This window comes from Simochromis diagramma, unplaced genomic scaffold (assembly GCF_900408965.1).
Source record: "Simochromis diagramma unplaced genomic scaffold, fSimDia1.1 OVJJ01000604.1, whole genome shotgun sequence".
Lineage (NCBI taxonomy): Eukaryota > Metazoa > Chordata > Actinopteri > Cichliformes > Cichlidae > Simochromis > Simochromis diagramma.
The window spans coordinates 5209865-5237669 of record NW_024387416.1 but is presented as its reverse complement, the minus strand read 5'-3'; the positions used below and the strand labels follow the sequence as shown (position 1 = coordinate 5237669).

At 39.4% G+C, this 27805-nt stretch overlaps 1 protein-coding gene and 3 long non-coding RNA genes across 5 annotated transcripts; 3 read left to right on the top strand and 1 right to left on the bottom strand.

Moving 5' to 3' along the window:
• Nucleotides 1–27457, top strand: LOC120721707. Of its 2 annotated transcripts, XR_005693241.1 has the most exons (5): nucleotides 1–12; nucleotides 532–536; nucleotides 837–850; nucleotides 9684–9692; nucleotides 25016–27457. It is a non-coding gene; the product is annotated as an uncharacterized LOC120721707 (long non-coding RNA). The 2 variants fall into 2 exon arrangements; XR_005693242.1 differs by lacking the exons at nucleotides 1–12; nucleotides 532–536; nucleotides 9684–9692 and adding an exon at nucleotides 9121–9125.
• On the top strand, nucleotides 10508–12310 carry LOC120721709. The gene is made up of 3 exons (XR_005693244.1): nucleotides 10508–10632; nucleotides 10775–10923; nucleotides 11037–12310. It is a non-coding gene; the product is annotated as an uncharacterized LOC120721709 (long non-coding RNA).
• LOC120721706 lies at nucleotides 12695–15479 on the top strand. Its single transcript, XM_040012197.1, has 6 exons — nucleotides 12695–12874; nucleotides 13042–13185; nucleotides 13313–13360; nucleotides 13557–13634; nucleotides 13782–13835; nucleotides 14032–15479. Exons 1-6 carry the CDS (start codon nucleotides 12824–12826, stop codon nucleotides 14335–14337), a joined length of 681 nt encoding a protein of 226 aa, XP_039868131.1. The 5' UTR covers nucleotides 12695–12823; the 3' UTR covers nucleotides 14338–15479.
• LOC120721711 lies at nucleotides 19519–24309 on the bottom strand. The gene is made up of 6 exons (XR_005693245.1): nucleotides 24249–24309; nucleotides 24084–24134; nucleotides 23965–24009; nucleotides 23819–23883; nucleotides 20254–20307; nucleotides 19519–20164 (listed from the first exon to the last, which is right to left on the bottom strand). It is a non-coding gene; the product is annotated as an uncharacterized LOC120721711 (long non-coding RNA).
• Nucleotides 27458–27805: the final 348 nt, after the last annotated feature.

Genomic DNA, 27805 nt, shown 5'->3' with positions numbered 1-27805 from the left:
TCTCTGTGACTGGTACTCAGGGCCATTGATCAGTGGTCTTTGGTGGTTTACGCCAATTTGCATATTAATGATCAAGGAACTGACCTCAGAGCCCATTGTTTATTCAGTGGGCTGGTTTCAGTTATTGTGCAAATGTACTGTTTATAAGATTGGGGAAAGTGACTTGGATAAGTGACGAAATGTTTCACCCACTGAAAACCCTGCATCCAGATGAACAGAATCAACCTTTTGGGAAAAATAAAGCAGTTTAGTAAAAGACAACAGTTTTTCTTAGGATACCAAACATAATATGTGCATATGGTGTAATACCCTCTATTTCACCATCTACATTCTACTGTTTTATGATTTAATGTATTATTTAATGCCTTTTTTAAAAGCAGAAAAGATGTTTCTCAAGATGTCTACATCACTTTCAATAGAATCAATAATATTATTTTTCTTCTATAACCCCAAACTTCATGTACTGGATCCCCACAGCGAAATTATGACATCAGGGACAGAGAATTCGTGGCAATCAAACTGGCACTGGAGGAGTGGTGTCACTGGCTTGAGTGAGCAGAGCAGCTCTTCACCATGTGGACCGACCACAAGAACATGGTTTATCTACCTTCAGCCAAGAGATAAATGCTCGCCAAACCTGCTGGTCTCTGTTTTTTGGTTGATTCTATTTCATTCTCTCTTATCACACCAACTATAGGAATGCAAAAGCTGATTCTTTTTCTCTCCAGTTTTCTTAGATTACAGATTGGTTAGAACCAATGTTCCCTCTAATTTTTCATGTGTCTGAGCGAACACACAAACTCCCTGAGCATCCCTTGGACCACTGTGAGCAACAGCAGACGTGTGCACTGTGGTGCACACGTCTGCTGTCAAATCCATCCAAGTTACATGGTTTATTAAAAGAATCAAATTACAGCATTTACATTTATGTTAGACTACTTTTGATTAACTGCTTTAGCCCACATACAATGAAAATTAAAAAAATCTTGTTCATGACCTGTGTTGTATGTTAACACTGTTGGAAGTTAAAATAAGAGAGTCCTGTAACTCTCTCTCTGCAAAATACAGTATATAATGACCAATGTTGGGCAATTAATTATATAGTTACTTCTTCAAAAAAGTAACTGAGTTAAGCAAACACACAAGATTTTTGCAGCTGTTTACCTTAAAATGTAGCCAAGGCGTTTTTTTTTTTTTTAAATAAACATTTCAAACTATTTATTTAAAAAAAAAAAACGCCTTGGGACCGCTCTGGCCTTTGTCTCCTGTCGTCACTGGAGGTTCCGAGGGATCCGTCCAGCCACGCCGCCGCCCGCAGCGCCACCGTCTCCGGCTTCCACGCCGCCGCCCGCAGCGCCACCGTCTCCGGCTTCCTCGTCTGGCCCAGCCTCCGAGTCTTCATCCTCCTCTGGCCCAGCCTCAGTGTCTTCAGTCTCGTCTGGTCCAGCCTCCGTGCCTTCACCCTCGCCTGGTCCAGCTTCTGCCTCTGCGTCGCCTGGTCCATCCTCTATGTCTGGGTCTGCAGTTAACCGGCTATGTACCAGGCTATTGGTCAGGCACTATGGCCGTCGGGGACGGCCCCCAGACCCCCTTCGCCTGAGTCGCCGCCGTTGCCGTCCGCACGGTCGGCCCCCTGAACTGCTTCCACATCGCCGCCGTTGCCGTCCGCATCCCCATGCATAGAGCATGGGGATGCCCTGACAGAGCATACTTAAGAATCTCTTGAAAGTCATGGCATTTAATATCAAATATAACAAAACATTAATTTCTTCTGAAATGAAAGCAGGACAAAAATCACTGGTGATTTGATTTAAACTTGTAAAAAGTAACATTGCACTTGTTAAGCTTTTGTAAGGTTGGAAGTTCACAAAAACGAAAGCAAAAGCAAGGAAAACAGGGCTATTTACACACACACACACACACACACACACACACACACACACACACACACACACACACACAGAAAAAGAGGAAATGGTTACAAATGTAGACACTCAAGACAATCAAAGTCAAACAAAATCATGAAAGATGGCCATCAAAATAAGGACGGGGCAAATCCAATGTTTAAATACTAACAAAAATAATAATAATAATTTCTTGTATTGGAAATTTCCTTTCAATAAACCCAAGGACACTTAACAATAGAATAAAATACATGATGGAACAATGACAACAAAGAAAAATAAGAAAACAAAAGCTGGGAGCAGAGCAGCTAAAAGCTCTGCTTCACATGTTGGTGAGGTGGAAAGAAGGCACAGCAAGCTGGATACACTCAAAAAAATAATTCATTGGATGAACGTAATTTTATCTTGCCACTTATATTCCATCTAAACAAATCATGTTATATTAATCCATCTTGATTGTGTTGTCTCAACAAGATATATGTGTGTAGGTTTAACATAATATTAACATTAACATTCAATTAATTTGACTTTTGTTCAATCAACATGTTTGCACCACGTTAGTCTAATTAAATTTATTTAAATCCATCTTATATTGTTTAAACACTTTGGCACATCAAAAATCAGTCTTGTTACATGAACTAGTAAAATATTTGTTTGTTACACCAATGATAATCTTGTTGAATGAATGAAATGTAACTTATGTCTGTAGTACATGTTGTATTCATATTAAGTAATGTTCAACCAAAAAAAAAAAATCAATGGATTTACAGCAACTTCCAATCCACCCATCTTCTTAGCTTTATCTGGGCTGCGGAAGTGATAGGGCAAGAGGGACAGGGTACATCCTGGACAGGTCGCCAGTCAATCATACAGAGACAAACAATCATTTGCACTTTAACACCTTTGGGCAATTTAGAATAACTAGTTACCCTTACAACTGCATGACTTTTAACTGTGGAGGAAACCAGAGTATACGCAGAGAGAACCCACTGCAAACTTTGCCACATTGTGGATTTGAACCCAGGATCTTCTTCCTCTGAGTCAACAGCACGAACCACCATGGCATTAATCTGTCAATACAGACTTAACAAAAGTAGGAAAGCTATGCTTGATGATGCTTTATGTTGTTGTTCTTGACAAGTTAAACCATAAGAAATAGTAACAGCATACATGTGGTGTGGTTGTCTTCCTCTTGTAACCCCACTGATTTTCCTGTGGTTTGACATCTAATGTGATCTTGTGAATTTCGTGAGTCGACCCCCAAAATGAAATTGGGTGGTTGTTACATGCATAAGATCCAAACTTGTAATTTGAACTAAATAATTCCATGTTTTTATGGTGAACGTAATTAAATCATGTAGCATCTGCATGAAATTCAGCAACTTAATTTGTTCTTGTTGAGATGACATCATACAATCTAGTAAGAGCGGTTAGTTGCCTGGATCCAGCCACTCTTACTAGATTGTATGATGTCATCTCAACAAGAACAAATTAAGTTGCTGAATTTCATGCAGATGCTACATGATTTAATTACGTTCACCATAGAAACATGGAATTATTTAGTTCAAATTACAAGTTTGGATCTTATGCATGTAACAACCACCCAATTTCATTTTTTTGAGTGTAGAAGAAGAGGATCGAAGTTAGTGGGCAGAAGAGATAGTGCTTAACAGGTCAGAAAGGTAAGGAGGAGCGAGGTTATGAAGGGTCTTGAAGGTGAGCAGAAGAAGTTTGTACACTATCGGGAAATTCACAGGGAGCCAGTGAAGTTCCTGAAGAACAGGGGTGATGTGCTGATGGGAGGTGGTTCTGGTAATAATGCGGGCAGCAGAATTTTGAACCAGTTGAAGCTTATGGAGGGATTTTTGGGGGAGACCATGCAAGAGAGAAGTACAATAGTCAATACAAGAGGTAACGAGACTATGGACATGAATGGACGTAGATGGGGTAGAAAGAGAAGGATGTAATCGGTTAATGTTGCGTAGAGGGAAATAGGCAGAACGGGTGAGATTATTGATCTGAGATAGGATAGTGAACTGTCTAGGATGACACCAAGGCTCTTAACCTGAGGTAAAGGGAAAACTGTGGAGTTATGGATGGTGAGTGAGAAATGATTTGCCTTCAGTAGGTAGGATTTAGTGCCACTAAGGACGATTTCAGTTTTATCCTAATTAAGCTTCAGAAAATTAGAGGTGAACCAGCATTTTAATTGAGGTAGGTATTCTGTAAGAGAAAAAGGTGCGAGGGAGGAATATAGATATAAGAGATATAACTAGGTGTCATCTGCAAAATAGTTGACAAGACAAGACAAGAAACTCACAGTAAACAAGAAAGCACGACTATGGTTAGTGTTAAAATGAAAATGTTGACAAACCCACTGTGCTTATAAACAAATTAAACAAAACAGATTAAAGGAATGTGAACCGTTCTATTAAGAATTCAAGGTAAATAATGGCATGGCATGTGCTAAACTTAGTGTAAATAGGCAAATGGTAAAAAAACAAAAAAAAGATTTGGTTAAAATGCTGTTTTAAAACTCAATGTCAACCAGTTTCACTCGGTTGAGAACGCAATCTTTTGTCAATCCGGTGAAATTCAAAATATACATCATGTGGCTAACAATTACAATGGCACAATTTTCTGTTTGTCACAATGTGACAGCTCAAACACTCACTATGTGTTAATAGACCTCTCTGCATAAAATCATACTTGTTATTAATTTCTGTCGCTCTTCCACAGCCGGTCTTTTATCCTGTCTTCCTTCTCTCTCCTGAACCAGTCGCAGCAGATGGCCCCGCCCCTCCCTGAGCCTGGTTCTGCTGGAGGTTTCTTCCTGTTAAAAGGGAGTTTTTCCTTCCTACTGTCGCCAAAGTGCTTGCTCATAGGAGGTCATATGGTCTACCTTACAATATAAAGCACCTTGAGGCGACAGTTTTTGTGATTTGGTGCTATATAATTGAATTGAAATTATTTTGTTTTTTACCATAAATGAAGTTTGTGTTTTACTGTAAAACAAAAGTGAATATTGCCACTTCTAGAAATCAGAGGCACACAGACACACCCACAGACAAGCCAAGTCACGCACAGGTAAGCTGTGTCATGGGGGAGGGGACACTGAAGAATATAAAGCATTTTGTGGTGTGAGCCCTTCATATTATCATTCATCAGTTCTCCTGTAGCAAGTTAAAAAAAACAAACTGGAACACTGTACTATAAGAGGATATTGCAGGTATTTTTATACAATTTTCACTCAAATTAAAACTTGCAATTTTCTTACTTAAACGTTTAAATTTACTTCATGCTCAGTTTTCTTCAGAAGAGTGATGACAACTGTGAATTTATCCAGAAGCAAAGGAGTGAGTGGTGTCACAGCCACCAGGGGTTTATTCATCATATTCACCCTGTTGGTTCTGGTCAACCTTTCAAGTTCACTGATAAAGAAGGACCAACTGGTAAAATGATTGTTACACACACACACACACACACACACACACACACACACACACACACACACACACACACACACACACACACCAGTTGTAGTTTTACTTTTACCAGTTTGCCTTTGGCACACATGTTTCACATGGCTGCTTGTGGACATTCTTTATCTGGATTTGCAGGAAGGACTGAAAGAAAACATTCAGAAATTACAACAAGCAGCAGTGACAAGGAAGGTGAGTCTGTCTCTGTCCATGTTGTTAGCGTGAATGAGTAGTGTGAAATATCTATCACTGCTAATATAAATATTTATAAATTTATTAAACAACCAAAGCCGAAAAAAGAATATAAAAGTATTTTTACACATTTGTTTTACTTTATTTTCTCCTCCAGGATAATCTCAAATTAGACATATTCTATATTCCACTATTCTATGATGATTATATGCGCTTACTGGACATTTTCTATGAAACTCTAAATACAACAAGTGAACATTATTCACCACTGCTGGGTTTAATTGATGACGTGAAAACATTCCTGAAAGCCACCAAGAAGTACATAGACAAACACCTTGAGATGACAGCTGGAGAAATCAAGGACTATGAAGAGAAACTAAATGTTGTGATGGAGCGGCTAACCAGAGGTGTGGACTCGAGTCACATGACTTGGACTCGAGTCAGACTCGAGTCATTAATTTTATGACTTTAGACTTGACTTGAAAAAATGTTCTAAGACTTGTGACTTGACTTGGACTTTTACACCAATGACTTGGGACTTGAATTGGACTTGAACCGGTTTACTTGAAAAGACTTGATATTTCACCCCAAATATAAAATTTAACATGCATATTATATAGAGATTGAAAATGTGACGTCATTCAGGGGTAAAACCGCAAAGGATTCTGGGAACTCGTGGCAAGCGGTACTAGCGCACGCAGGCTTTCAAATGAAATCACAGCGATAAAAAAGAAACACAAAAATGTCAAGAAGCTGTTGTATTATTAACTGCAATAGCCGGTCGCATGACAGCCACGGAAAGCCGACGGGTAAAGAGATCGGTTGTTATCGGATTACGTCGTTGAAGAGAAATTGTTTGAGCCATGTTTCCGAAGTAACAAAGAGGCGACGGGTGGCCTGGATTGCAGCCATTCAAAGACCAAATATAACGTCCCAGAACACTCCAGCTCACAGGTTAGTCTGCTCCAAGCATTTACACAAAGGTCAGTCTGCTGTTGTAGTTAATACGTCATTTTCATAACATAATTGGTGATATAGGTTACAAGCAAGTCTGGCGCTGAACAGAAATTGTCGCGCTATGCTCCTTTGTTTATTGTGCATAAATAGTGAATTGTCCTGACACAATATTGTGTTTCGCTTCTGTTATTACCATGGTACATTGACAAAAACATATACTTTTATTCACAGGATAAAACAGTTGTTTTGTATCACTAATTGCCCAGTACGATTACAGCATACAGTATTATTGTCACTGCTACATTTCTGTAACGCGTACCAGAAATTATTTCCACTGCTAATTAATTACCGTTGAGCTTAAAGGTCCTATTAATAAACGGTTAACGAATGTGTATTTATGACGACGATTTGTGAGACTGGTAAACTTATGATACGTACGATGGTCTTTCGTTCTACACGGTGCATTTCAAGGTCCTGTACCCATCCGTCGGTAAACTGTACCTGGGCTTGTTGCAGTGACCGGAAGTTACTATCGTGCCAAACTAGGTATCCCCGACAGAATTTGTTTCCCCTGCGTCGGGAGCACACGCTGGACTGTCCAAATCACGGACAAACAGTATCCCGCATTGTTGATTTTTAGTTTACAAACACTTCTTATAATGACTAACTACTCCTGACATTTTTGAGATCTTAGCTCTTTATACAACGAAGTTATAGTGGGATACAAATAATATCAGGCTGGTCCTGCCACAATTTGTTCCCCCTGTGTAAATCACGGACAAACAGTATCCCACATTGCTGATTTTTCGTTCACAAACACTTCTTATTATGACTCATTTCTCCTGAAACTTTGGAGGATTTAGCTCTTTATATAATAAAGTTACAGGAGAATAAAAATAGTTATTAGCCAAAATGTTTATGGTTTATTAAAAATAATCCCATCTGATACCCCGTGAGCAATAAATATATAATTTTCTGTTGTAACCCTCAAACTGAATGGTAATGTAATGATACTGTAATGTCCTGGTGCAGCCACAACAACCTGGTGCTGAATGCCCAGAAGACAGTGGAGATTATTGTGGACTTCAGGAAGCACACAGCCCCACTCCCCCCCATCATCCTGACTGACACCCCCATCACCTCTGTGGACTCATTCCGCTTCCTGGGTACCACCATCACCCAGGACCTGAAGTGGGAGCCCACCATCACCTCCGTCATCAAGAAAGCCCAGCAGAGGATGTACTTCCTGAGGCAGCTGAAGAAATTCAACCTGCCAACACGGACGATGATGCAGTTTTACACTGCTATCATCGAGTCCATCCTCACCTCCTCCATCACCGTGTGGTACGCTGGAGCCACTATCAGGGACAAACAGAGACTGCAGCGTGTTGTGCGCTCTGCTGAGAAGGTGATTGGCTGCAGACTCCCATCCCTGCAGGACCTGTACACCTCCAGGACATTGCGGCGTGCAGCTCGGATCTCAGCTGACCCTTCTCACCCTGGACACAGTCTGTTTGACCTGCTCCCCTCAGGCAGGAGGCTCCGGTCCATTCGCACCAGAACCTCTCGCCATAAGAACAGTTTCTTCCCCTCTGCTGTTGGACACATGAACAATAACCATATGACTGTCCCCGCCACTATCACATGACCCTACGCTGTGTCACTGCATCATTCCATGTTTGGCACTGATCACCACCTGCACTAATGTATATATCTTTCTACGTAGCACTCTTAATTCTTATTCTCATGTATATATCTCATGTATATCTCATGCACATATCTTTCTACGTAGCACTTTTAATTCTTATTCTTATTTTTATATCTATGACACTATGTTTGCACTGAAGCACCGCAGCAATTTCCTAATGTTGTAAACCTGCTCAACATTTGGCAATAAACCCCTTTCTGATTCTGATTCTGATACTAATTTTTCACAAAATGAAAACATCAGTACTTCCTGCGTGCTCCCAGCACAGGGGAAACAAATTCTGTCGGGGATACCTACTTTGGCACGACACCGGTCCTACAACCGCATCCAAGAATAACATGCAGCTTATCTCAGAACTGTCGGTGAAAATTATTCTTGGAGCTAGGTTTAATTGAGCTGCATTTTAAAGAGGTGCAATTTCACAATTTGTGTATATTTTCTAAGTTCACTATTTTGTCATGTGTTGAGAAAAACACAGATTTAAAAATTACATGGTCTAATATTTACATTTAGCATATAACTGCAACATGCTTTTTTTCGTTTTTTTTTTTTTTTTAAAGACTCGAAAGGACTTGAAATTCAAAATTTCAGACTTGTGACTTGACTCGGACTTTTACACCAGTGACTTGAGACTCGACTCTGACTTGCCTGACATTACTTGAGACTTGACTTGAGACTTGAGGATAAAGACTCGAGACTTACTTGAGACTTGCAAAACAATGACTTGGTCCCACCTCTGCGGCTAACACACGTAGAGAAACATAAAGATGAATTGTAACACATTAGCCTGCATATGTCTCTAATACTCTTTGTATTGTGTTTGTAAAACTTCTCTTTTATACCATGCAGTTTCAGTTTGATGTTTTTCCCTTATGAGTCCCAGTGATATTTTAAATTGCTGAGTAAATCTAACTGTAAACTTACGTTTGACCTGAAAAAATAACTTTTCAAATTTCTCTTTTTCATTATCTTCATTATAAAAAAGTTGTAATGCAAGTACAAGCCACTGATCATGGGGATTTTGCATGTGAAGTAATTGACAATTATTAATGATTTATATGAAGAAACACTTTAATGTGAATAAAAACTTAATAAAACTGTTATCATTGCCTTTTTTTTCTCTTTTTTTTTTGCAATTTTTATTTTTAAAATTCAAAAGAAAGTACAAGAACTGTGGCTGATTGTTATCCAGTGTTTGCTCACTGCCAAAAATGCAAATTCTGTAACCCACAAAATGCAAAATACCAATCAGCTCTTACACTGTTTTTGGCTAACTAGATTATACACACTATATTTTATATATCCTTTCTTTCCTTGCCATTCTGAAATAAAAGGGCCAGGCTATGTTTTCTGGTTATACCTCAATAATGTGATGAGGATACAATGAGCTGGTCAAGTTCCCTTCAATGCTGCTGAACTAAAAGCACAGGAATATTCTAGTCCGAATCTGTGATTTATTTGGAAACATCAACCACCAAACACGTATATTTTGTTTGTCAAGTAAAATTAGTAATACTGATGATTTGTTATAAATGCCTATTTTTACAAACTGTGAAATTCACAAGGAAGGATGACTGTGGCTCGCTGATGAAATTGGCCATGTGTAACCCTATAATACATACAATCATTATCAAAGGATAACATATTTGAGAAACAATGATACAAATGGATGTAAAAAGCACACTGCAAATAAAGGTCTGAAAGGGTCTGAATTGTACTTCTTATACTTTTGTTTTTAGTGTTTGCATCAAATTATGAACACTGTTACCAGGTTATAAGTATATTGCTTCATGCTTATGTTGCTCAATATATGTAATGCCGATTTTAGTGTTGAGATATACTACTGATTATATGAGAATGATGAGATGAATACTAAACGAAAACCAAAAGGTTTAATCATTGGAGAACTGGAATATGAAGCATATGAAGTGATGCTGGCTCTAACATTGGATTATTCGCTTTCCGTTCATTTGTATATTCTGTTTTAATGTCTAAAAACACAGTTCTTTGTCTTTATAAGTAGCTCATGTGTTAAACAAACCCAGTCTCAGGGCAGTTTGTAAAATAATCCCAGGAAAGCCATCTAGATTTTCCTGTTCATGTACACAAACGGTCGATAGTTTTTTCTTGAAATGATGCTGAGTTACATGCTTAACCACATTCTTATCCTTTTTCTGCCACGCTTCTGTCATGGCTGTTGTTAAAGGTGACGTATGTGGAATATCCTTTGACTGTTTAAAAGTCAGAACTGATGGGCCTTAATTTCCATAAAGTGGATCATATTACATGAAAGTGAAAGAGCACTTAAAGTATCTGTAACGTGTGAGTCCATTGTGTTTTCAGTCTACACCTGTATAGTGCAACAGCTCTTTCTCCTTTCACCAGCCAGGTAAGATCAGCCAAAACTATACCATAAGATGGTTTATAGTTAATATGTTTTATACAATATATAATAATAACATAACAACAGGAAGCATACATTTAATTCTTCATTTATTCATTTCATTTATTTTCTGTCATTTTCTCTCCAGAAGTTTTTATTTCACCAGTGATGGCAGCAGCAGGCGTCTCCAAAAGCAGAGGACTGACTGGTGTCAGAAACACCAAAGTTGTAATCATCTTCTTGCTGCTGTCCCTGGTCTATGCGTCAAATTCACAGACAACTGAGGAATATTTGAATGTAACACTATAAGTCACTATAAACTTATCAAAGTCTGGATGTTTTTTCTTCACTTACAGTTGTTAATATGCAGTTCTTAAGCAACTGATGCATTCTACTTTTGCAAATTACAGAAAATCAAGGCAGTCTCAAGAGAAGCTGATGAAAAACTACAGTATCTTCAATTTACCCAGGAACTAATGAAGACATCATCATTTTCAGAGCATTTTCCACCACTGGTGGATTTAGTAAATAACTTGATTCACTTCCTTGAGAAATCCAAGATCCTGTTCAAAAGAAAGGAAGATGACTTGTTAAAAATGGGTGAAAAAGAAAGTGAAAAAAATGATGGAGATCCTAAAACTCAATGGAATGAACTATAAATGTTTCTAACTTCTTTAAAATAAATGATAGATATGATTTAGAGTTTGGCATCGTTGTTATTACTATTTTGATTAAAGAGCTGGATGAGGCATTTATTTGTTTTGTTTTTACTGTTCCTGAACTGGGAATTGTTTTCTTTCCTGAACCTCATTATTTCAATGTTCTTAAAGATCTAAAACTATTATCGAACACATAGAAAACTTTATGTTTTGTAAGTTTATGTTGTTCTCTTAACACAGGGATGCTGTCAGCAATACTGGCATCACATGTTGACAGGGTGCATTCATTAATATTTGAGTAAAAGACAAATATGATTCCCATGTTTTGCAAATAGTTGAAGCTATTTTGTCTTTACTTTGGATTTTTGTGACGTCTTTGTCCCAGACATTATGGAGGGTACTGGCATGGATTTGCCTACACTCTTGAAAATAGTTTTGTTCATCATTCTACCCTCAAGTTTATAAAACTCATCGTTGGATCTCATCATTAGACATGAAAAGATTGGTTGTTTAAGAAATGACAGCCATATGCTATCTATACTGTTCACATTGGAATAGTATAATATGCAAAATGCTATATTGGTACTCCAGGTATTATTATACTTGGAAATTTGGAAAAAGTACCTGACAAGTGTGTGTGGCGTTCATAGCTCTTAATAATTTATATTCACATATTGTTATCTTACTGTGTTCTCTTTCATTTTGTATCTTCTGTTGGTTATTATGGATCTTCAATATTGTAATGATGGCTAGCCCTAAATTATTTTTAGAGTTTAAATAAATTATATCATAGTAATCGCTCTGTGTGGTATACTTTTCTTTTCTTTTCTTTTCTTTTTTTTTACTATGCCTACTGCTTTCAGAAACATGGTGAAGAGATAGTAATATAATTAAAAAAATCCTAAACTTGTCAAATCTGCTTTTTGGACATATTATTGCTATGACTGGGCAATTGTTTTTATGTGTATTAGTTATACATGAGTGTGTATTTGTAATATACTATCCACGAACCAATATATTCCTAAATAGAAAGGTTTCAAATGGTGATGTAATTTAATAAAGGTCTTTAATGTGCATGAAACTGTTTGCTTTAAAAGTAAAAGTGAGGAAAATTATCAGGTGTTGGTCATAAAACTCCTCTGTGTAGTTACTTTAAAATAACTTAATTCACAATATTAACCTGACTGAACCAGATGAACTCATAAAAAGTTTAATTTTTTAGTTAAATAAACCCTATAAAATAAGAAAATATAAATAGTAACTTTACTATTACTTATTAAACACTACTAAAAAGTAATTAAGTAATTTACAATCCATTTATGATACTTATTATGCATTTCCAACCTAGGTTACGGGAAAGGCTTCAACTAGAAAAACCTCTTTGTATATGATGTTATTTCATAACAGTAACCGTTGGGCTTCTATCAACAGGACTAGACAAACACAACTTTGACAAAAACAATAGTGAAAGCGCTTTTCACAAGCGTGAGATATAGTGTGAGCTGGAGTGACACCGTATATAAAGCCTTTGTAGCATTATGTTTTCATTCTTCACCCGTACGGTACAACAGCTCTTCTTCACTCAGCAGGTAAGTGTAGTAATTGTAATCATGCACAGTTATATGATTTATATTGAATTCATTTACAGATTAAATTTATATCAACCTGGAAAGCATGATCACTTAAAAAAATGGAAAGCTGGTGAATAAAAGCTGGTGGGTATATCTAAAATCTCTCTCTCTCTATATATATATAGCTTGTTCCACTTCTAAGAGCAATGGCAGCAGCAGTCTTTTCCAGAATCAGGGGACCAACTATAGCCACCAAAGGCTTATTTCTCATCTTCTCTCTGCTGTGTCTTGCTTCAGTCGCAAGTTCCCAAGCTTCCGAGGAACAACGGGTGAATTCAGTCTTCCTGAATTCCCTTTTTTGATACAACAATTACACACTTCTGTGTACATATACAGTCTAAGTCATCATAAGCTCATTAACTGTCATTTTTTCATTATTTGCAATGGTTTGTATAGATACTTGAGGCGATCAAGCAAGGAATAAAAGACACAAACAGATGGAAGGTGGGTCATTCCGTCTCCAAGTTGGCTTTGTAGAGTGTTTGGGCAGAAGATAAGAATTAACTCTTTAAATATACCTTAATAAATGCATATTACACTGGACTATCTATACTGCAAGTCTTGCAAGCACAGTAAATGCAGAGTATACAATGCAGAATAATATAGTAAATTTTAATGTGCTATCTTTTTTTCCCAATAGGCAGAAGACAAATATAGAAAGGAAACAATCACAATACTATTGGATCTCTCAAGTTCACTGACCCACAAGGGCCAACTGGTATATTTAATATTTCCTTAACCTTTGTTAATTAGTTTCATATAAATGATCCCTTTCTGTGTAAGAATGCCCTTCCTTTGGTGTGGTTTTAAATGTTCAGCAACTGTCAAACTCACTGTGCTCTGTTTTTTGGGGGAAAAATTTCAGGAACTATTCCAGGAAACCCTACAAAGAGCTGTAAATTTTGAAGAAAGGCTGAAGGTGGGTCAGATAGTCTCCAAGTTATTCACATGTTGACCGAGAAAGTCTTTAATTCATAAAACTAGTAACTAAAAAACTCCAGTAACATCAGGATACATTTAGTAATCTGATACACACCAAAGAAAATTCAAACTCATGTAAGTGTAGAAAACAGCAGTTATATAATTTGTGCTAAAATGTTTATTTTCTCATTCAGGCAAGAAATACAAAGATTTTCCAAATGGTAACAAGAGAAATTGATGAACTGTTAGAGAACTACACACGTCAAGTGAAACTGGAGATGTTATTAGAAGAGTCCCCGCCAATTCAGGAAATGAATGAAATCAATTTGCGCCTTGTAAAGAATGGGAAAATTTGCATGGACAAGAAGAAGACTTTGCTAGATGAATCAAGAACAGTAAAAATACTCGGTGGGGTGATCACCATCTTTCATTTAATTTGGCAAAATGTTGTAGTAAACACAGAATTTCTTTGGTTTTACGACAATGATTCTTTAATTTAAACATGATACATTTGTATGCAATTTAAATAAATGTATTATGTGAAGATGCTTTGTGGTGCTTCCTTTGCCAAGCCCTGAAGGGAAAAAGAATCAGATCTGATGCATGTAGAAACTGTCATAACCCCCTGCTCTCTACAACAAAGATGATGACAGTCTTTCTTTGGTTCATAAGTTCTGATTATGTCCTTCAGGTCAAGCATAGATGTGATTAATATGATGGAATCATAAATCCATTTTTAGATATTTGAACTCCGAAAGCTTAAGGGAAAATTACATATTTCTTCATTTTATTTTATCTATTCATTTACTCACTTTCTTGCTATTTTACCTCTGTCCAACCCAACAGTGGATAATGGGTGTTACTAGTAGAAATCAGCCCATAGATATGGGCTAGTTTGTTCTGAAGATTGTTAACGTCCATTCGGATGGAGGGTTCAAGAACCATGAAACCAGCTCAGTGTCCTCTAGGCTGTTACACCCAAGCAGGCAGCCCAGAGTTTGTGGCCAAAGGTTGTTGTAAATGAAAGACTTTGTACCACTGAACAGAGGGTGTGTGTCATGCTGAGCAATATAACACTGATGTGTGTTACAGGGAGGTCTTTAGTTCTTTAGTGTGAACCTGCAGCTTTTTGCCTTTCATCTTCTATGCTGATAGCACACTGTTTATATTGTCCTAAAATTAGACACTATACCACCATCATCATCAACTTGAAATTCTACTACTCTTTATGTAAGCTAACGCTGACCATGAAACCACAGCCATTGCACCAGTCACACATTGTTTTTTGCTTTAAGTAAACCAAACCAACCTGTTTATTCTGTAATAACCTGCAGAGCATTTTCATGCAACCTTTAAATAACACAGTTAGTCTATCTCAGTTTGTTTTGCAGCAGGTTTCACAACATGAAAAAACACAATGTCACATGCACTTGTACTTTGTAACTTCACGCCTCTGCCGATCACTGACAATTTAACTGTTGGTCATATGTATTACTGTGAAAATAAAAAACAGCCCTCTGGTGGTGCTGAAAACAAACAAACAAGAATAAAACCCATAATTTAGCATATAAAGGCCACGTAAAACCAGAGTAATGATAAACAATATATGCGCAGCGTTTTTTCCTCAATAGTTTCGTCACGTTTATTGTCTAAGGACAGCGCTAGCAAGCACTCTCTGCTTATGACGTTTAGTGTGTTTAGAGTGTGTAGTTAATGTGTTGCCTTGTGTAGTTAGTGTGTAGTGCTGTGGATAGTTTTGTGTTGTGTGTCAGAACAATGAGGCGACTGCTGTCTCCAGGTAGAATCAGGAGTGATACACCTGCTGCTGTCAGACCTGCAGGTATCAGGCTGTGATGTTCTCCTTTATAGTGGACAGAAATTATTTTTTTGGAGTGGCACAAATAATTTGTGAGGCATCTTATTGAATGCAGAACAGCTGATTGTTATATAAGTTTGAAATGGTTATTTTAAAAAAATCAAGGTCAAAGGTAAACGGATGCAAATGACTTTGTTGTTTGCAAAACTCGTGCATAGGATTTTAAAAATGACAATTTATATTTGCATTTAAAGTTATGAAATATGATTCATTAAACATGTTTGTGGTTGTTACAGTAAAAAAAATGTAACTTTTTCTACTCTGACTTTATGTTTTTTGTCTGATTTTAGATCAATTGTGTTAAAACAGTATGTTAGAATGAAAACATAACTGACAGCATGGTGGGAGTTTCTAAAATTGACGGCGTCTTCATTAATCCCATGCAAACGTACACCTATCTGGAACAACCCTGACATATTACAAAACAATAATATGACAAACTTTTCAGATTGGAGTGGTAAAGGAATCAAATATTTAGAACATATACTAGAAGGAACAGAATTTATTTCATTTGACGGACTAGTTACACAATATGGGATCAACAAGAAAAGATTTTTAGAATATCAACAAATTAAATCCATAGTAAAAAAGAAATTTAAACCGGGTCAAGTTGAACTACAAACACCACCAAGTGTGGTTCAATTTCTTACTCTTAAAATCCCTAAATTACTATCCAAAATATACAGAATGCTTTCTGAAACAGATGAATCAATATCACTTCCTATTGCAAAATGGGAAGCGGATTTATCAGTTAACTTAGACCTAAACTTCTGGTCTCAGACTTGCTTAAAAACCTTTCATCTAATCAGAAATCCCAGTCTTCAATTAATTCAATACAAAATATTACATAGAGTGCACTATACAGGTCATCGGATGTTCAAGATGGGCTTTACGTCTACCAACAACTGCTCACACTGCCAAACCAATTCACCGGACAATTATATCCACGCTCTTTGGTTCTGTCCACCAGTTCAGAAGTTTTGGCGCGAAATATGTGAAGACTTATTGAAGTGTCTGAAATGTAACATTCCAACTTCCCCCTTAGTGTGTTTGTTGGGCAGCTTAGATAATGTCACTTCAGAAAAGAATATAGCCCATATGGTTTTCACTGCCCTATGCATAGCCAAGAAAACAGTCCTCATGAACTGGAAAAATAAAAATAATCTTAATTCTAACCAATATAGAAATTATCTATTAGATTACATTAGTCTTGATACAGCCTCTGCCACCACATCAGATCAATTGCTCTGGGCTCCTTTGATCAGCTCCATCACCTAGTGGGGGTGGGGGGTCATAGTTTGGTCCCGCCTTCACTGTTGTGATTGGTGTGGGGGTAGGGACAGGCTTAGGGCGTCGGGGGGTTCCCCGGAGGCATCTTCCTTGGGGGGCTCAACCCGGGGTAGTGGTCATGTCCAATTAGGGGCTCTGTTGGCTCTCAGGTGACGGTTTCCTCGTGGCTGCGTGCAGCGGGGCTAGGGGAGGGTCTGTGCTGACGGACGTGGGTTACTGACCTGGTAGCCTGGCTGCCCCTGGGTGGGTCCGGGATGGGCGTGAGGTTCTGGGGGCGCTCCGTCTCTGGGCTGGGGCCCTGGCCGGGCCTCGGGGGCTTGGGTCCTGGTTGGTGTGTTGCCGGGGTTGTGGGCGGGTGGGTGCATGGGGGCCCAGCCCTGGCGCAGGGTGCCGCCGGTGCGTCGAGCCACCTGGGGGGCTCTTCAACTGGTGAGGGAGGTTGTCACATCTTGCAGGAGCTTTCCTCTCTTCAGGAACTCTCTCTGCAGGAGGGGGAGATACAGGAGAGGTGGAGGAAGATCTCAGCCTGGGCGTTTATTGTCTTATGTAGTCTGGAAGATGAGTGGATGGTGGGGTGGGTGCAGTTTTCTCTGTGGTGGGATTGGGTGGACTGTCCCGGGCTCTGTGGGGCCGGGCGGCGCTGCTGCACTGGGCCCCGGTCTGGATGGGCCTGGGCCCCCTTTCCCTGGCGGGTCGCGGAGTATGGGGGTGCCTACTGGGGTCACTTGCCCCTCCCACCACAACCACCCACACACGCAGGGCCTTGGAGTAGGGGTGTGTCACCAGGGTGCAGAGGAGGCTACCCCCCCCCCCCCCCCCCCCGTCCCCTTCTGGCTGCCTCTGCCTCAATTTTATCTCACAACTTAGACATTCACATTACTCACACTCTCATTACACATACATATAGGATCTTGGGGGTGGGCACGCTACACGGATTCCAAAAGACCATCAGGGTGTACACCTCACCCCTGGCATCGTTGCCCACCTCTCAATTTTAAATACACGTAGACATTGAGGGCTAGCAGGAGGGACCATGCGCTTACCTGCTGCTCTCTGGCAGGTAGCTCCATGCCCTCCTGGGTTTTAAATGCACCTTAGAACACACATGCATCAACACTACAATGAGCGGGTGGAGGGAGGTTTGGAGTCTTCTCTCACCCCCATTCTCTGCAGCCTGCTGGAGCGGGGGGGCTAGGAGGAGTTGGCCATCTGACTGCGGTCTGGAGTGTGGGGCCTCCCTGCTGCTGCGGAGTCGGGGCGGTCTGCCTCTCCCCACCGCAGGGAAAAGGGTAACACCACCTGGGTCTGGGTGCAGTTCCCCCCTCCAGGGGCAAGGGTACCTAGACCCGGTTTGTAGAGTACGCTTGGGGAGTGTGATCGTGTGTACAGCGTCTCTTTATGTTTGTCTCCACGTTGGTTGAGTGTGGAGTAAGTGCATATGAGAGCGTGAGGGTGGGAATGGATGTTTGTATCTGTGTGTGCCTGTATGTCTGTGTCTATATGTCAGGTTGGGTGTCAGGCGCCACCTCTCTGGGGACATCTCAGGCCCTCCAAGGTTTGGAGGCCTATCTCCCCCCACCACCACTTCCCCTGCCAGTGGCGGACTCCCTCAGGTGTCAGTGCGTTGGTGGTTCTTTGTGTCTGGGGATGGGCGTCCAGGTACACACCGGCTCACTCCTTGGCGGCCGCTTATCGGGGCCTGGAGCCTGGGGCTCGCTCGGGCCACTTCGGAGGTGGGGTGCCCCCGGCCTCTCGGCCTGGGGCTCGGTCACTCAGGCACGGCTGGCTGCCGGCGGAGCTCACGGGCGCGTCACTGCAACCCCCCCTGGCTTCTGCTCCGCGGCTGCTGAGTGAGCCCTCATCTGGGACTCTCCTCAGCTCTTTCTGGGACAGTGGCGCGGCTGCCCCTCTGTTGGTCTTCCTTGGTCTCTTGTGTTCTGGGGGCCTCTGGATGTCTGGAGTTTTGATCTCCTCCATACCTGCTTCATGCCCTGGAGGACGGGGCAGTGGCCCCCCCACACCCTCTAGCAGATCATTACATGAAGGAACCTTTTAAAAAAACAAGCGCGTCCATGCTCACAGGTGTACACACGGGTGATCACATCCACAAACTACACCCTTTTTGGCTCCTACCTCAAAGCACACTGTGTTCTGTTGATCTTATGTGCTGCACAATAATGTTTAATATTTAGTATTTACTGTCATATTCCCATATATCATTGTGATTTTGTTTATTCTATTACTCTTGTTCTCTTCTGCTTGTTTTCTTTTTTCTTTCTCAACAGGTGATCCAGGTGATCAATAGATGCATTTTTTTTTCTTATTTTTTTTTTCTTTTTTCTGCCCGTTCTGTTGGTTTTTGGTTTTTGCCCTTCTCCCCCGTCCCTCTTCTCAGCTGTTTCTCGTTCTCTCTTTCTTTCTCCCCCTCTTTCCCCCAGTCAAGTCTGTCCCGTATTCAGCAAGTGAAAATAAAATAAACAATAAAAGGTGAATCAAATGGACCATTACGGCAAGGCTGGGATGGTCAATTTGGTAAAGTAAATCCGTTGGGCATCTTTCTTTGCCTTTAGACAATAATTCTGATGGCACATTGACTACTTTGTCATACCTGCCGGTATAACAGCCACCCCGTACGGTTTTTCAAGCTTTGTTTAATCATGTACTCACATCACCCACATTAACTGTCAAAACCACTTTGTTTGTTTTTTTTACCTGAACAACAGTTTCACTTTCCTATCAATGCAATCTCAAAGAACATCATAGTTCCATCTATGTAGTACACATAGGGGAATAAGCACTTAGTTGAAGCTGAGAAATGGGAGTTTCAAAGTCCTTTCACAAATAAATGATATACGTTGCATAGGTCAACAAATGAAAACAGAAACACAAGTTCAATTTATTGTTTCTCTTACAATTTTCTGAAGCTCATCATTTACTCCTGTCATTTATATTTTCTGAGTTCTCTATTCTTGCAGCAAATCCAGCTTCTTGTCTAAGTAAGCTCTGTTTTTTTTGAACATGTAAAATGCAATGTCAACTATTTCCTGCAGTGGTGGAAAATTATATGATGATATCATTGCTTGTTCCAATTGAGGAATAAGTTCCTTCATTTTTTCATTGTATTGTTTTGAGAGGGTTGTCATTTTGTACTTGGATTCTTCCTAAAGGAGAAAAATGAAACTTTTCACATATAGTATTTCTACTCATATTATAGACTTTCTGAGAATAAACTGGAGACTGACTGACCCACCTTCAGTCTCTCTTCCTGTTCTATCGCTGTTTGAAGGGTTTCCTTGAATATTTCCTGAAAGGAAAGGAACAGAACATAGTGAGTGTGTTACAGAATACAAACAGTAATATATAAAAATCCAACAGGATGGTAATATTTATGCTAAAGGTAGGTAAAAATAAAAATGATCACAAGCAAATCCCACAAATAACCAGTGATGGGAATAATGGTGTTACAAGTAACGGCGTTACTAATGGCGTTACTTTTTTCAGTAACGAGTAATCTAATTACTATTCCTATCGTTACAATGCCGTTACAGTTACTAACAACAAAACGCGGTCCGTTACTATTTTTCAACAAACAGATGGTTGAAGCTGTGTTCAGCTTACCACATCTTATATCAGTTGCACGGAAGTAGCTGTAAGTAATCTGGACGCTACAGCTTTAAGCAGCTGCACGCGCTCCCGCGGACAGTAATCATGATCACTGTCTAGCACAACACCTTGAGCTAAGGGGGCAAAACAATGGCATGAGTGCTGCTGTTTGACTGAGGAAGAATAAAGTAGTCGTGGTAAGCCAATCACACGGCCACTTAAAGACAAAGCAACAAGGTGATAGATACCAGTTTTTAAATTGTGTTGCTAGGCCACGTAAAACCAGAGTATCATGATAAACAATAAATACGCGACGTTTTTTCCTCAATAGTTTCCTCACTTTTACCGTCTAAGAACAGCGTTAGCAAGCACTCTCTGCTTATGACCAAAAACAAACAAACAAACAAACAAAAACAGGGCAGGTTTTAGGAGTGACGGCGAGAGAGAGAGAGACAGCAGAAAAAGAGAGAGTGAGTTTTGAGATGTAAGAGATTTGTGACATTTCGTGTGTTTGGAGTGTGTAGTTAATGTGTTGTCTTGTGTAGTTAGTGTGTATTGTTGTGGATAGTTTTGTGTTGTGTGTCAGGACAATGAGGTGACTGCTGTCTCCAGGTAGAAACAGGAGTGATACACCTGCTGCTGTCAGACCTGCAGGTATCAGGCTGTGATGTTCTCCTTTATAGTGGACAGAAATATTTGGAGTGGCACAAATAATTTGTGTGGCATCTTATTGAATGCAGAACAGCTGATGGTTCTGTAAATAGTTTGAAATGGTTACTTTAAAAAAAGGGTAAAAGGTAAATGGCTGCAAATAACTTTGTTGTTTGCAAAACTTGTGCATATGACTTTAAAAATGACAATTTATATTTGCATTTAAAGTTATGAAATATGATTCATTAAACATGTTTGTGGTTGTTACAGTAAAAAAATATAACTTTTTCTACTCAGATTTTATGTTTTTTGTCTGATTTTAGATCAATTGTGTTAATACAGTATGTCAAAATGAAAACATAACTGTAAATTCAGACACGTGAGGTTGTGCTGAAAAGCATGATACCAAACAAGGCAAAGTAAATAGTTTTTAAAGGTGAAATGTGGAGGAAACATCACAAGTAGTTAAAAATGGCCAATTATACCCTGGACCCCAGAGGGTTAAATGTTTTTTTTTTTTAAAGTAACACAATAGTTACTTTTCAAGTAATTAATTACTTTTAGAATCTTGTAACTCAGTTACTAACTTAGTTAAGTTTTTGAAGAAGTAACCAGTAACTATAATTATTTACTTTTTCAAAGTAACTTGCCCAACACTGGCTGCAGTGTGGCCTGTGTGGAGAGACACTTAGCTTCCTCATGCTTTCATTTTTTCACATGAAAATGCTGAGATAACAACCAAAGAGAAAAAAGTGTTAAACCCCCCCCTCAACAAAAAATCCCACACATTTAAATATTTCAAATGCGCACAAACAATTCTGTTCACCTTTTACATAATATGTAAACTGGTTGGGATGACAGCTGGTAATGATGCATAAAAGAAAAAGTTGTTGAAAATATATTGAAGTAAAAAGTATTTTACTTCAATAAACTGTTATCTGTTTATTGTTAAAACTGTTATCACTGATTAGTTTTGCTCAGGACGGTGTCAAAATGTTCGCTCAGTGTGAGATAAGCAGATATCAGCCTTTAACACACCCTTTTGGCACATTGACTACTTTGTCATACCTGCCGGTATAACAGCCACCCCGTACGGTTTTTCAAGCTTTGTTTGATCATGTACTCACATCACTCACATTAACTGTCAAAACCACTTTGTTTGTTTTTTTTAACCTGAACAACAGTTTCACTTTCCTATCAATGCAATCTCAAAGAACATCATAGTTCCATCTATGTAGTACACATAGGGGAATAAGCACTTAGTTGAAGCTGAGAAATGGGAGTTTCAAAGTGTACCTGAACGCCTACACTACATCAAAAAACCCACCATTTAAAGTTATATAGTTCGATTTAACTATGACGAAATATTTTGAATTTTGGATAAACATTGTTTACATTTCACAAATTCTGTAAAGTTTGAACAAAGTGTATCTGTGCATTCACTAAAACTTAACAGCATATCAACAGACTTTGTACCACTCGCTTCAAGAGTAAATCAGATATTAGGTTGCAAAACTATTTCTGTGACTACCAAGCACACTTAAAACAACTAACACTCAAAGAGCACACACACACACACCACACACACACACACACACACACACACACACACACATTCCATCTGAAATATATTGATCTATCTCAATACAAATGACATTGCAAAAATGTAAAAGACAACACATGTAAATTAATGATGGCCAATAATTAATAAACGCATTCAATATCTTACCCCTTAATGTAAAATGATACTGGTCCTACCAAATATGTGAAGAGCTGCTGTGTTGTACAGGTGATGAATCAAAACAAAATGAGATGTACATGCTGCAAATGCTTTATGTACTTTTGTATACTCTGGCCTTTTTGCTTTCATTTCTAGTGACTGTCAGGTCCACTTCATGGGGACCATCAGTACACTATGAAAAAGCTCCAACAACTTTCTACTTCAAACTCTTCCTGTCTTCACCTTTGTTACAAAATTAACAGGGCACATTTTATAAGATTTTAGCATAGCACATTAATTAAAAATGAATTATGCATCATATTAAACTATGATAGCTAACTGTTAGGAAATAAAAATGTTTGCTTATTGTCAGTAAAATCATATTTATTTATCAGCAGTAACTACAAAAAGCAGGTCATAAACTTACTGTTTAGTGTTTATTGAGTTTATTGTTTGTCTCTTCAGGAGTTGGACTCTGCTGCTGTCTCTGCTGTCTTGCCTTGAGTTTTGTCTCCCCCTTGTGAATATGCTGACTATTTACATCTGTGTCCTATTCTCAAAGCTGTGTCCACTAGTGATGGTAAATTCGATTCTTTTGACTGAATCGAGTTTCAATGAGTCACTCATCAAAGTGAATCGGGCTTTTTGAGTCAGTTGCCCGGAGAGTGCAAAAAGTGTACATTTTCACTCAAACTTAATTTGTTTCTGTTTTCATGTATATCCTACTGCTAAGATGAGTGATGCTTGACCTGGTGTGTTGCCTGAGCCAAAACTGCAATTAATACTAACTTTGAAAACTGTGATTATGATGGTGCCAGTTTGTCTATAATACTAGCCATACCCCTCAATGGAGAATTTCTCCATCAGCTGAATACACCACCACAGGCGAATTGCTGGCATGTCCTCCTTAAGAAAAATATAATATAACGTTTATCAAGGTTGGAGACTGGCACAGGTATTTTGGTGGTACTTTATGAAAAAGCTTACCTCTGTGAAAGATAGTGGAGATGAGGTGCAGATGCAGAGAGCATACTGTAAAGTAAAAGAAGCCTTTTACATGTTTAAATGTTATATTGAAGTAATGGCAGGAAAAGGAAAATTCTCACCATCAGCATAAAGATGCCACAGCAATTTCCATTGAACTGCTGAGGAAAGAACTGTAAAAAGAAAAATGTGTCCTTAAATGAAGAGAGCTGACATGCACCTGCTAGTTTTTTTATTGAATTACTATGTACCTGATGAGCTTTCAAACTTTTGCATTGAAAACATACCTCAAGGTCTCTTCCTGTTTTCTCCATCCAGGATCCAGAGTCAATAGGCTGCTACTCTCCTGGCATTGTAGAGAATACACATAACACAAAATCAAATGTTTGCCATTAACAAATAAATTCAAGAAGTAGGGATGCAACAATACGTTTTTCAAACCGATACGATACAGATCCTTGGATCTGAGTATTATTAGATTATTCTGTTATTATATGTTACCTTATATATGTAATCAAAGTAGTTGAAGTATGATACTGCTGTAGATAATATTATACCCTTTAATATAGAGTGTGTGAGCTGTATGTAGTTTAGTTCTCGTTATACTTTTGAGTTAACAGAACATATTCACATATTAGTTTATTAGATAAGTGTGCATCACTCTGTATCCTTGATCTGCTGTGAATGTATTACATGCTTAATTGTTGAATCATGAAGAGAAGCTTGTAAGCAGGAGACTCTGTGTCTAAGACAGGGGAGATAGACAGACCACATTCCATACCCCCACCTTACAGAAAGCAGAGAAACAACTGCCGAGGTCATAACTTAGGCGCCGTAACGGAGAAAGAATGTGATGTTTTGGCTTTTACGACTAGATGGGGGCCACTAGAGACTATAAAAAGCTGAGCAACCCGTCACCATTTGGAGACTGCTGTGACCCTCTTCAGGCATGTCTCCCCATCATGATGGTCCTTATGCTCTTAAATGTTGAATTGTATGGAAATAAATGATTGTTGATTGAGCATAAATACACCGAGTATTGTCCTTCCTTCAGCCCAAAGATTCAAAGAATTGGGAGATTTCAACAACTTGGTGCCGTGTGACCCGGATCTTTGGTGTGCTGAGGAAGTGCAGATTTGGCTTTTGGTGAGATCGTGAGGCGAGGTGAACAGAGGACCGGTCCAAATATAAAAAGGTAAGCACAGCCTGTTGTATTATAAATACCAAATGTGCATATTGGGCTTTCCAAATTAATCTGTTCACTGAGTTACACGTATTTTCACAGTAAATTTGTCGGTGTCTGGTTTTTGGCGCAAGATACTAACAACATAAGTTGAGGCTGAATTCCAGTGTGTTAAATAAACTGCTTCTACCGAGATACTAATAACATACTACGTTGGACTAGTTGCAGTAAACTGCTTCTACCGAGATACTAATAACATACTACGTTGGACTAGTTGCAGCCACTTTACCTTCCACATTTAATTTTGTCTAATACTGGCTTCTGTAGCAATAATACATTAGAATTTCTTCTGAAGACGCGGCCATTAGTTCAGTACATTGAAGTCGAGGTTTTGAAGTTGTTTATGGTGTCGGTAAAGTCCTGGCTCTTGCCGGCTATGAAATAGAAGTTGATTTAAGGAAAAGCAGATGCTGGCTCACGGTGCAGTTGAACACTGGCAACGCGGAAGCGAAACACGTCCGTAGGTTTGGTTTATGATACGGCCGTGTTCCGGTGGTACGGCCGTGGAGTGCAGTAGTGGTTGGTGCTAGTTTTAGTACATTGGATAGAGGTTTGACGGTGGTTTGTGGCGTCAGTCGAGTCTCAAGGGCTGCGGTCATAAAACAAAGTAAAATTTTACTTGCCAAGAAGTACATAGAGCAAAACCTGGTTTATGGTATCAGTATAACTTCAGGGGACGCAGGCATCACTTTTATGATGCGACTTTGCCCCGTTGTGGCGGCCATAAGCGCAGAGAAAGGGGTATTTTGGTCTATGGTGCAGTGTGCTTTAAGGAGATCTAACAGTTGAGCTCAGAAGTTTCTGTGTAATCTTCCGCTGATGAGGAACGCTCTCTGTGTGTCTCACTGATGGTGAAACGCGCTGTGTGTGTAAGGCGCGCTCTGGCTGTGTGTGAGGCGCGCGCTGAGTGTGTTTCTGTGTGTGAAGTCTGAACACAGTGACAGTGACGGTTGATGTGTTTGATTAGGAGGACGCTAGAGCAAAGACACATTTTAGGATCAAAGGTTGATGCCTAGTGTACCTGTGGAAATAATTTTGTTCAAGGTGTGGCGACCCTCCTGGTCGTGGACGCGCGGCCAGGCCCAGCGGCGTCTGGATGCCAAGGTGGCAACTTGGGAACTGAGGACTCCCGCATTAGCTACGGAAATAACACTGGAACGGCCGTGTAATCACGGGTTCACATTTATTCCGGACTAGAACAAGACACATTTTGCGAACAAAGGTTGAGTCTAGATTAGTAAAGAAATATAAAAAGGTTGAATTCCTCGTTTCAGTGGTTTGAAATTGTTGTGCCTGTCCCCTGACGAGTGAAATTAAATAAAGAGGGAATTTGGAGCCACATAGAGATAGACGGGCATAATTGGGTGTATTACTCTGTGGTGTAATAAAAATAAAATAAAATTAAAAAAAGAGAGATAGTAAGAGGTGTGTAGTGGAGAATTACGACGCTGTCAAGGTAGGCGTGTTGCCTGCTTATCTGTTTAACATGTGATGAAAATGAAATTAAATAAATCTCTTAGTGTGTTAATACAGGAAGCTGCGGACCTGGACCAACTGCCCCCACAAGCACAGCGGCCGAAGCAAAATTATAAGTAATGGGAACCACACCCAGCACGAATCAGCAGCTGTGAAAAAGACAGCAGTGAGGAGAGAATTAGAGGAGAAATTAAGAGAAGTTTTAACACATAAAATTGGGGCCAACGGACTTGTGGAGGTTGGGAAGGCGTCCGGAGCATCACAACAAAAAGGTGAAACAAAAACACACACAAGCAGAGAAATCTGAGAGAAAGGCTCCTTTTAAGGTAACGCCTAGTTTGAGAAAAAGATAAAATTAACCTGCCTGCCTACAAATGCACACACACGCAATGAAGAAACAGCTTACACTCATGAACACGTGAAGATTTTCCAGCAAGGCTAAAGCAGCGAAACTTAACATACATCTGTTGTTAAAGGATAAATACATTACTGATAAATAAACTCTCTGGGTTGCAGGACAACAATTTAACTTCAAAGAAAAAGACACTGGTCTGACCAACCAGTGAAGACATGACAAATTTAGGGGTTAAAAGATTCAAATTGTGACATGTTTTCTGCTGATTGATTGATACAAGTGATTACTGAATGAAAGAAAATTTCTTTTTGGGCTTTTAAACATGATCTTAAGAATTTTAGCAAGGTGCATGTTGTCCTGTCAACTTGCTGGGTTAGGAGTTGATTACATCGGGAGAGAAAAAACAAAAAAAAAGGGGGAGAGAAGGCTGACACAGGGCCTGGTCCCGGTGTTTCTCCCCTCTCGTTGTAATACAGCCAACACAACATCATTTTCCTGTTCGTTTGCTTTTCTTTTTGTCTGTTTTTGTTTTTTGTTTTTTTTGTTTTTCTCTATATATTTAATTACAGGCTGCTTTGCCGGCCCTGAAAGCCGAGGCTGACTGGACTCCTGCTCTCCCCCATACGTGACCCTGACCAAATGCTGCAACAGCTGGACCCACAACAACAACCTGAAAAAGTCAACAGTGCTGCAGGAAGGCGATCTCATCCAGCAGAGACGGAGGGCACTAAACCTAAGGCCCGTTTCACTACACGGGGGAAAATTCTCAG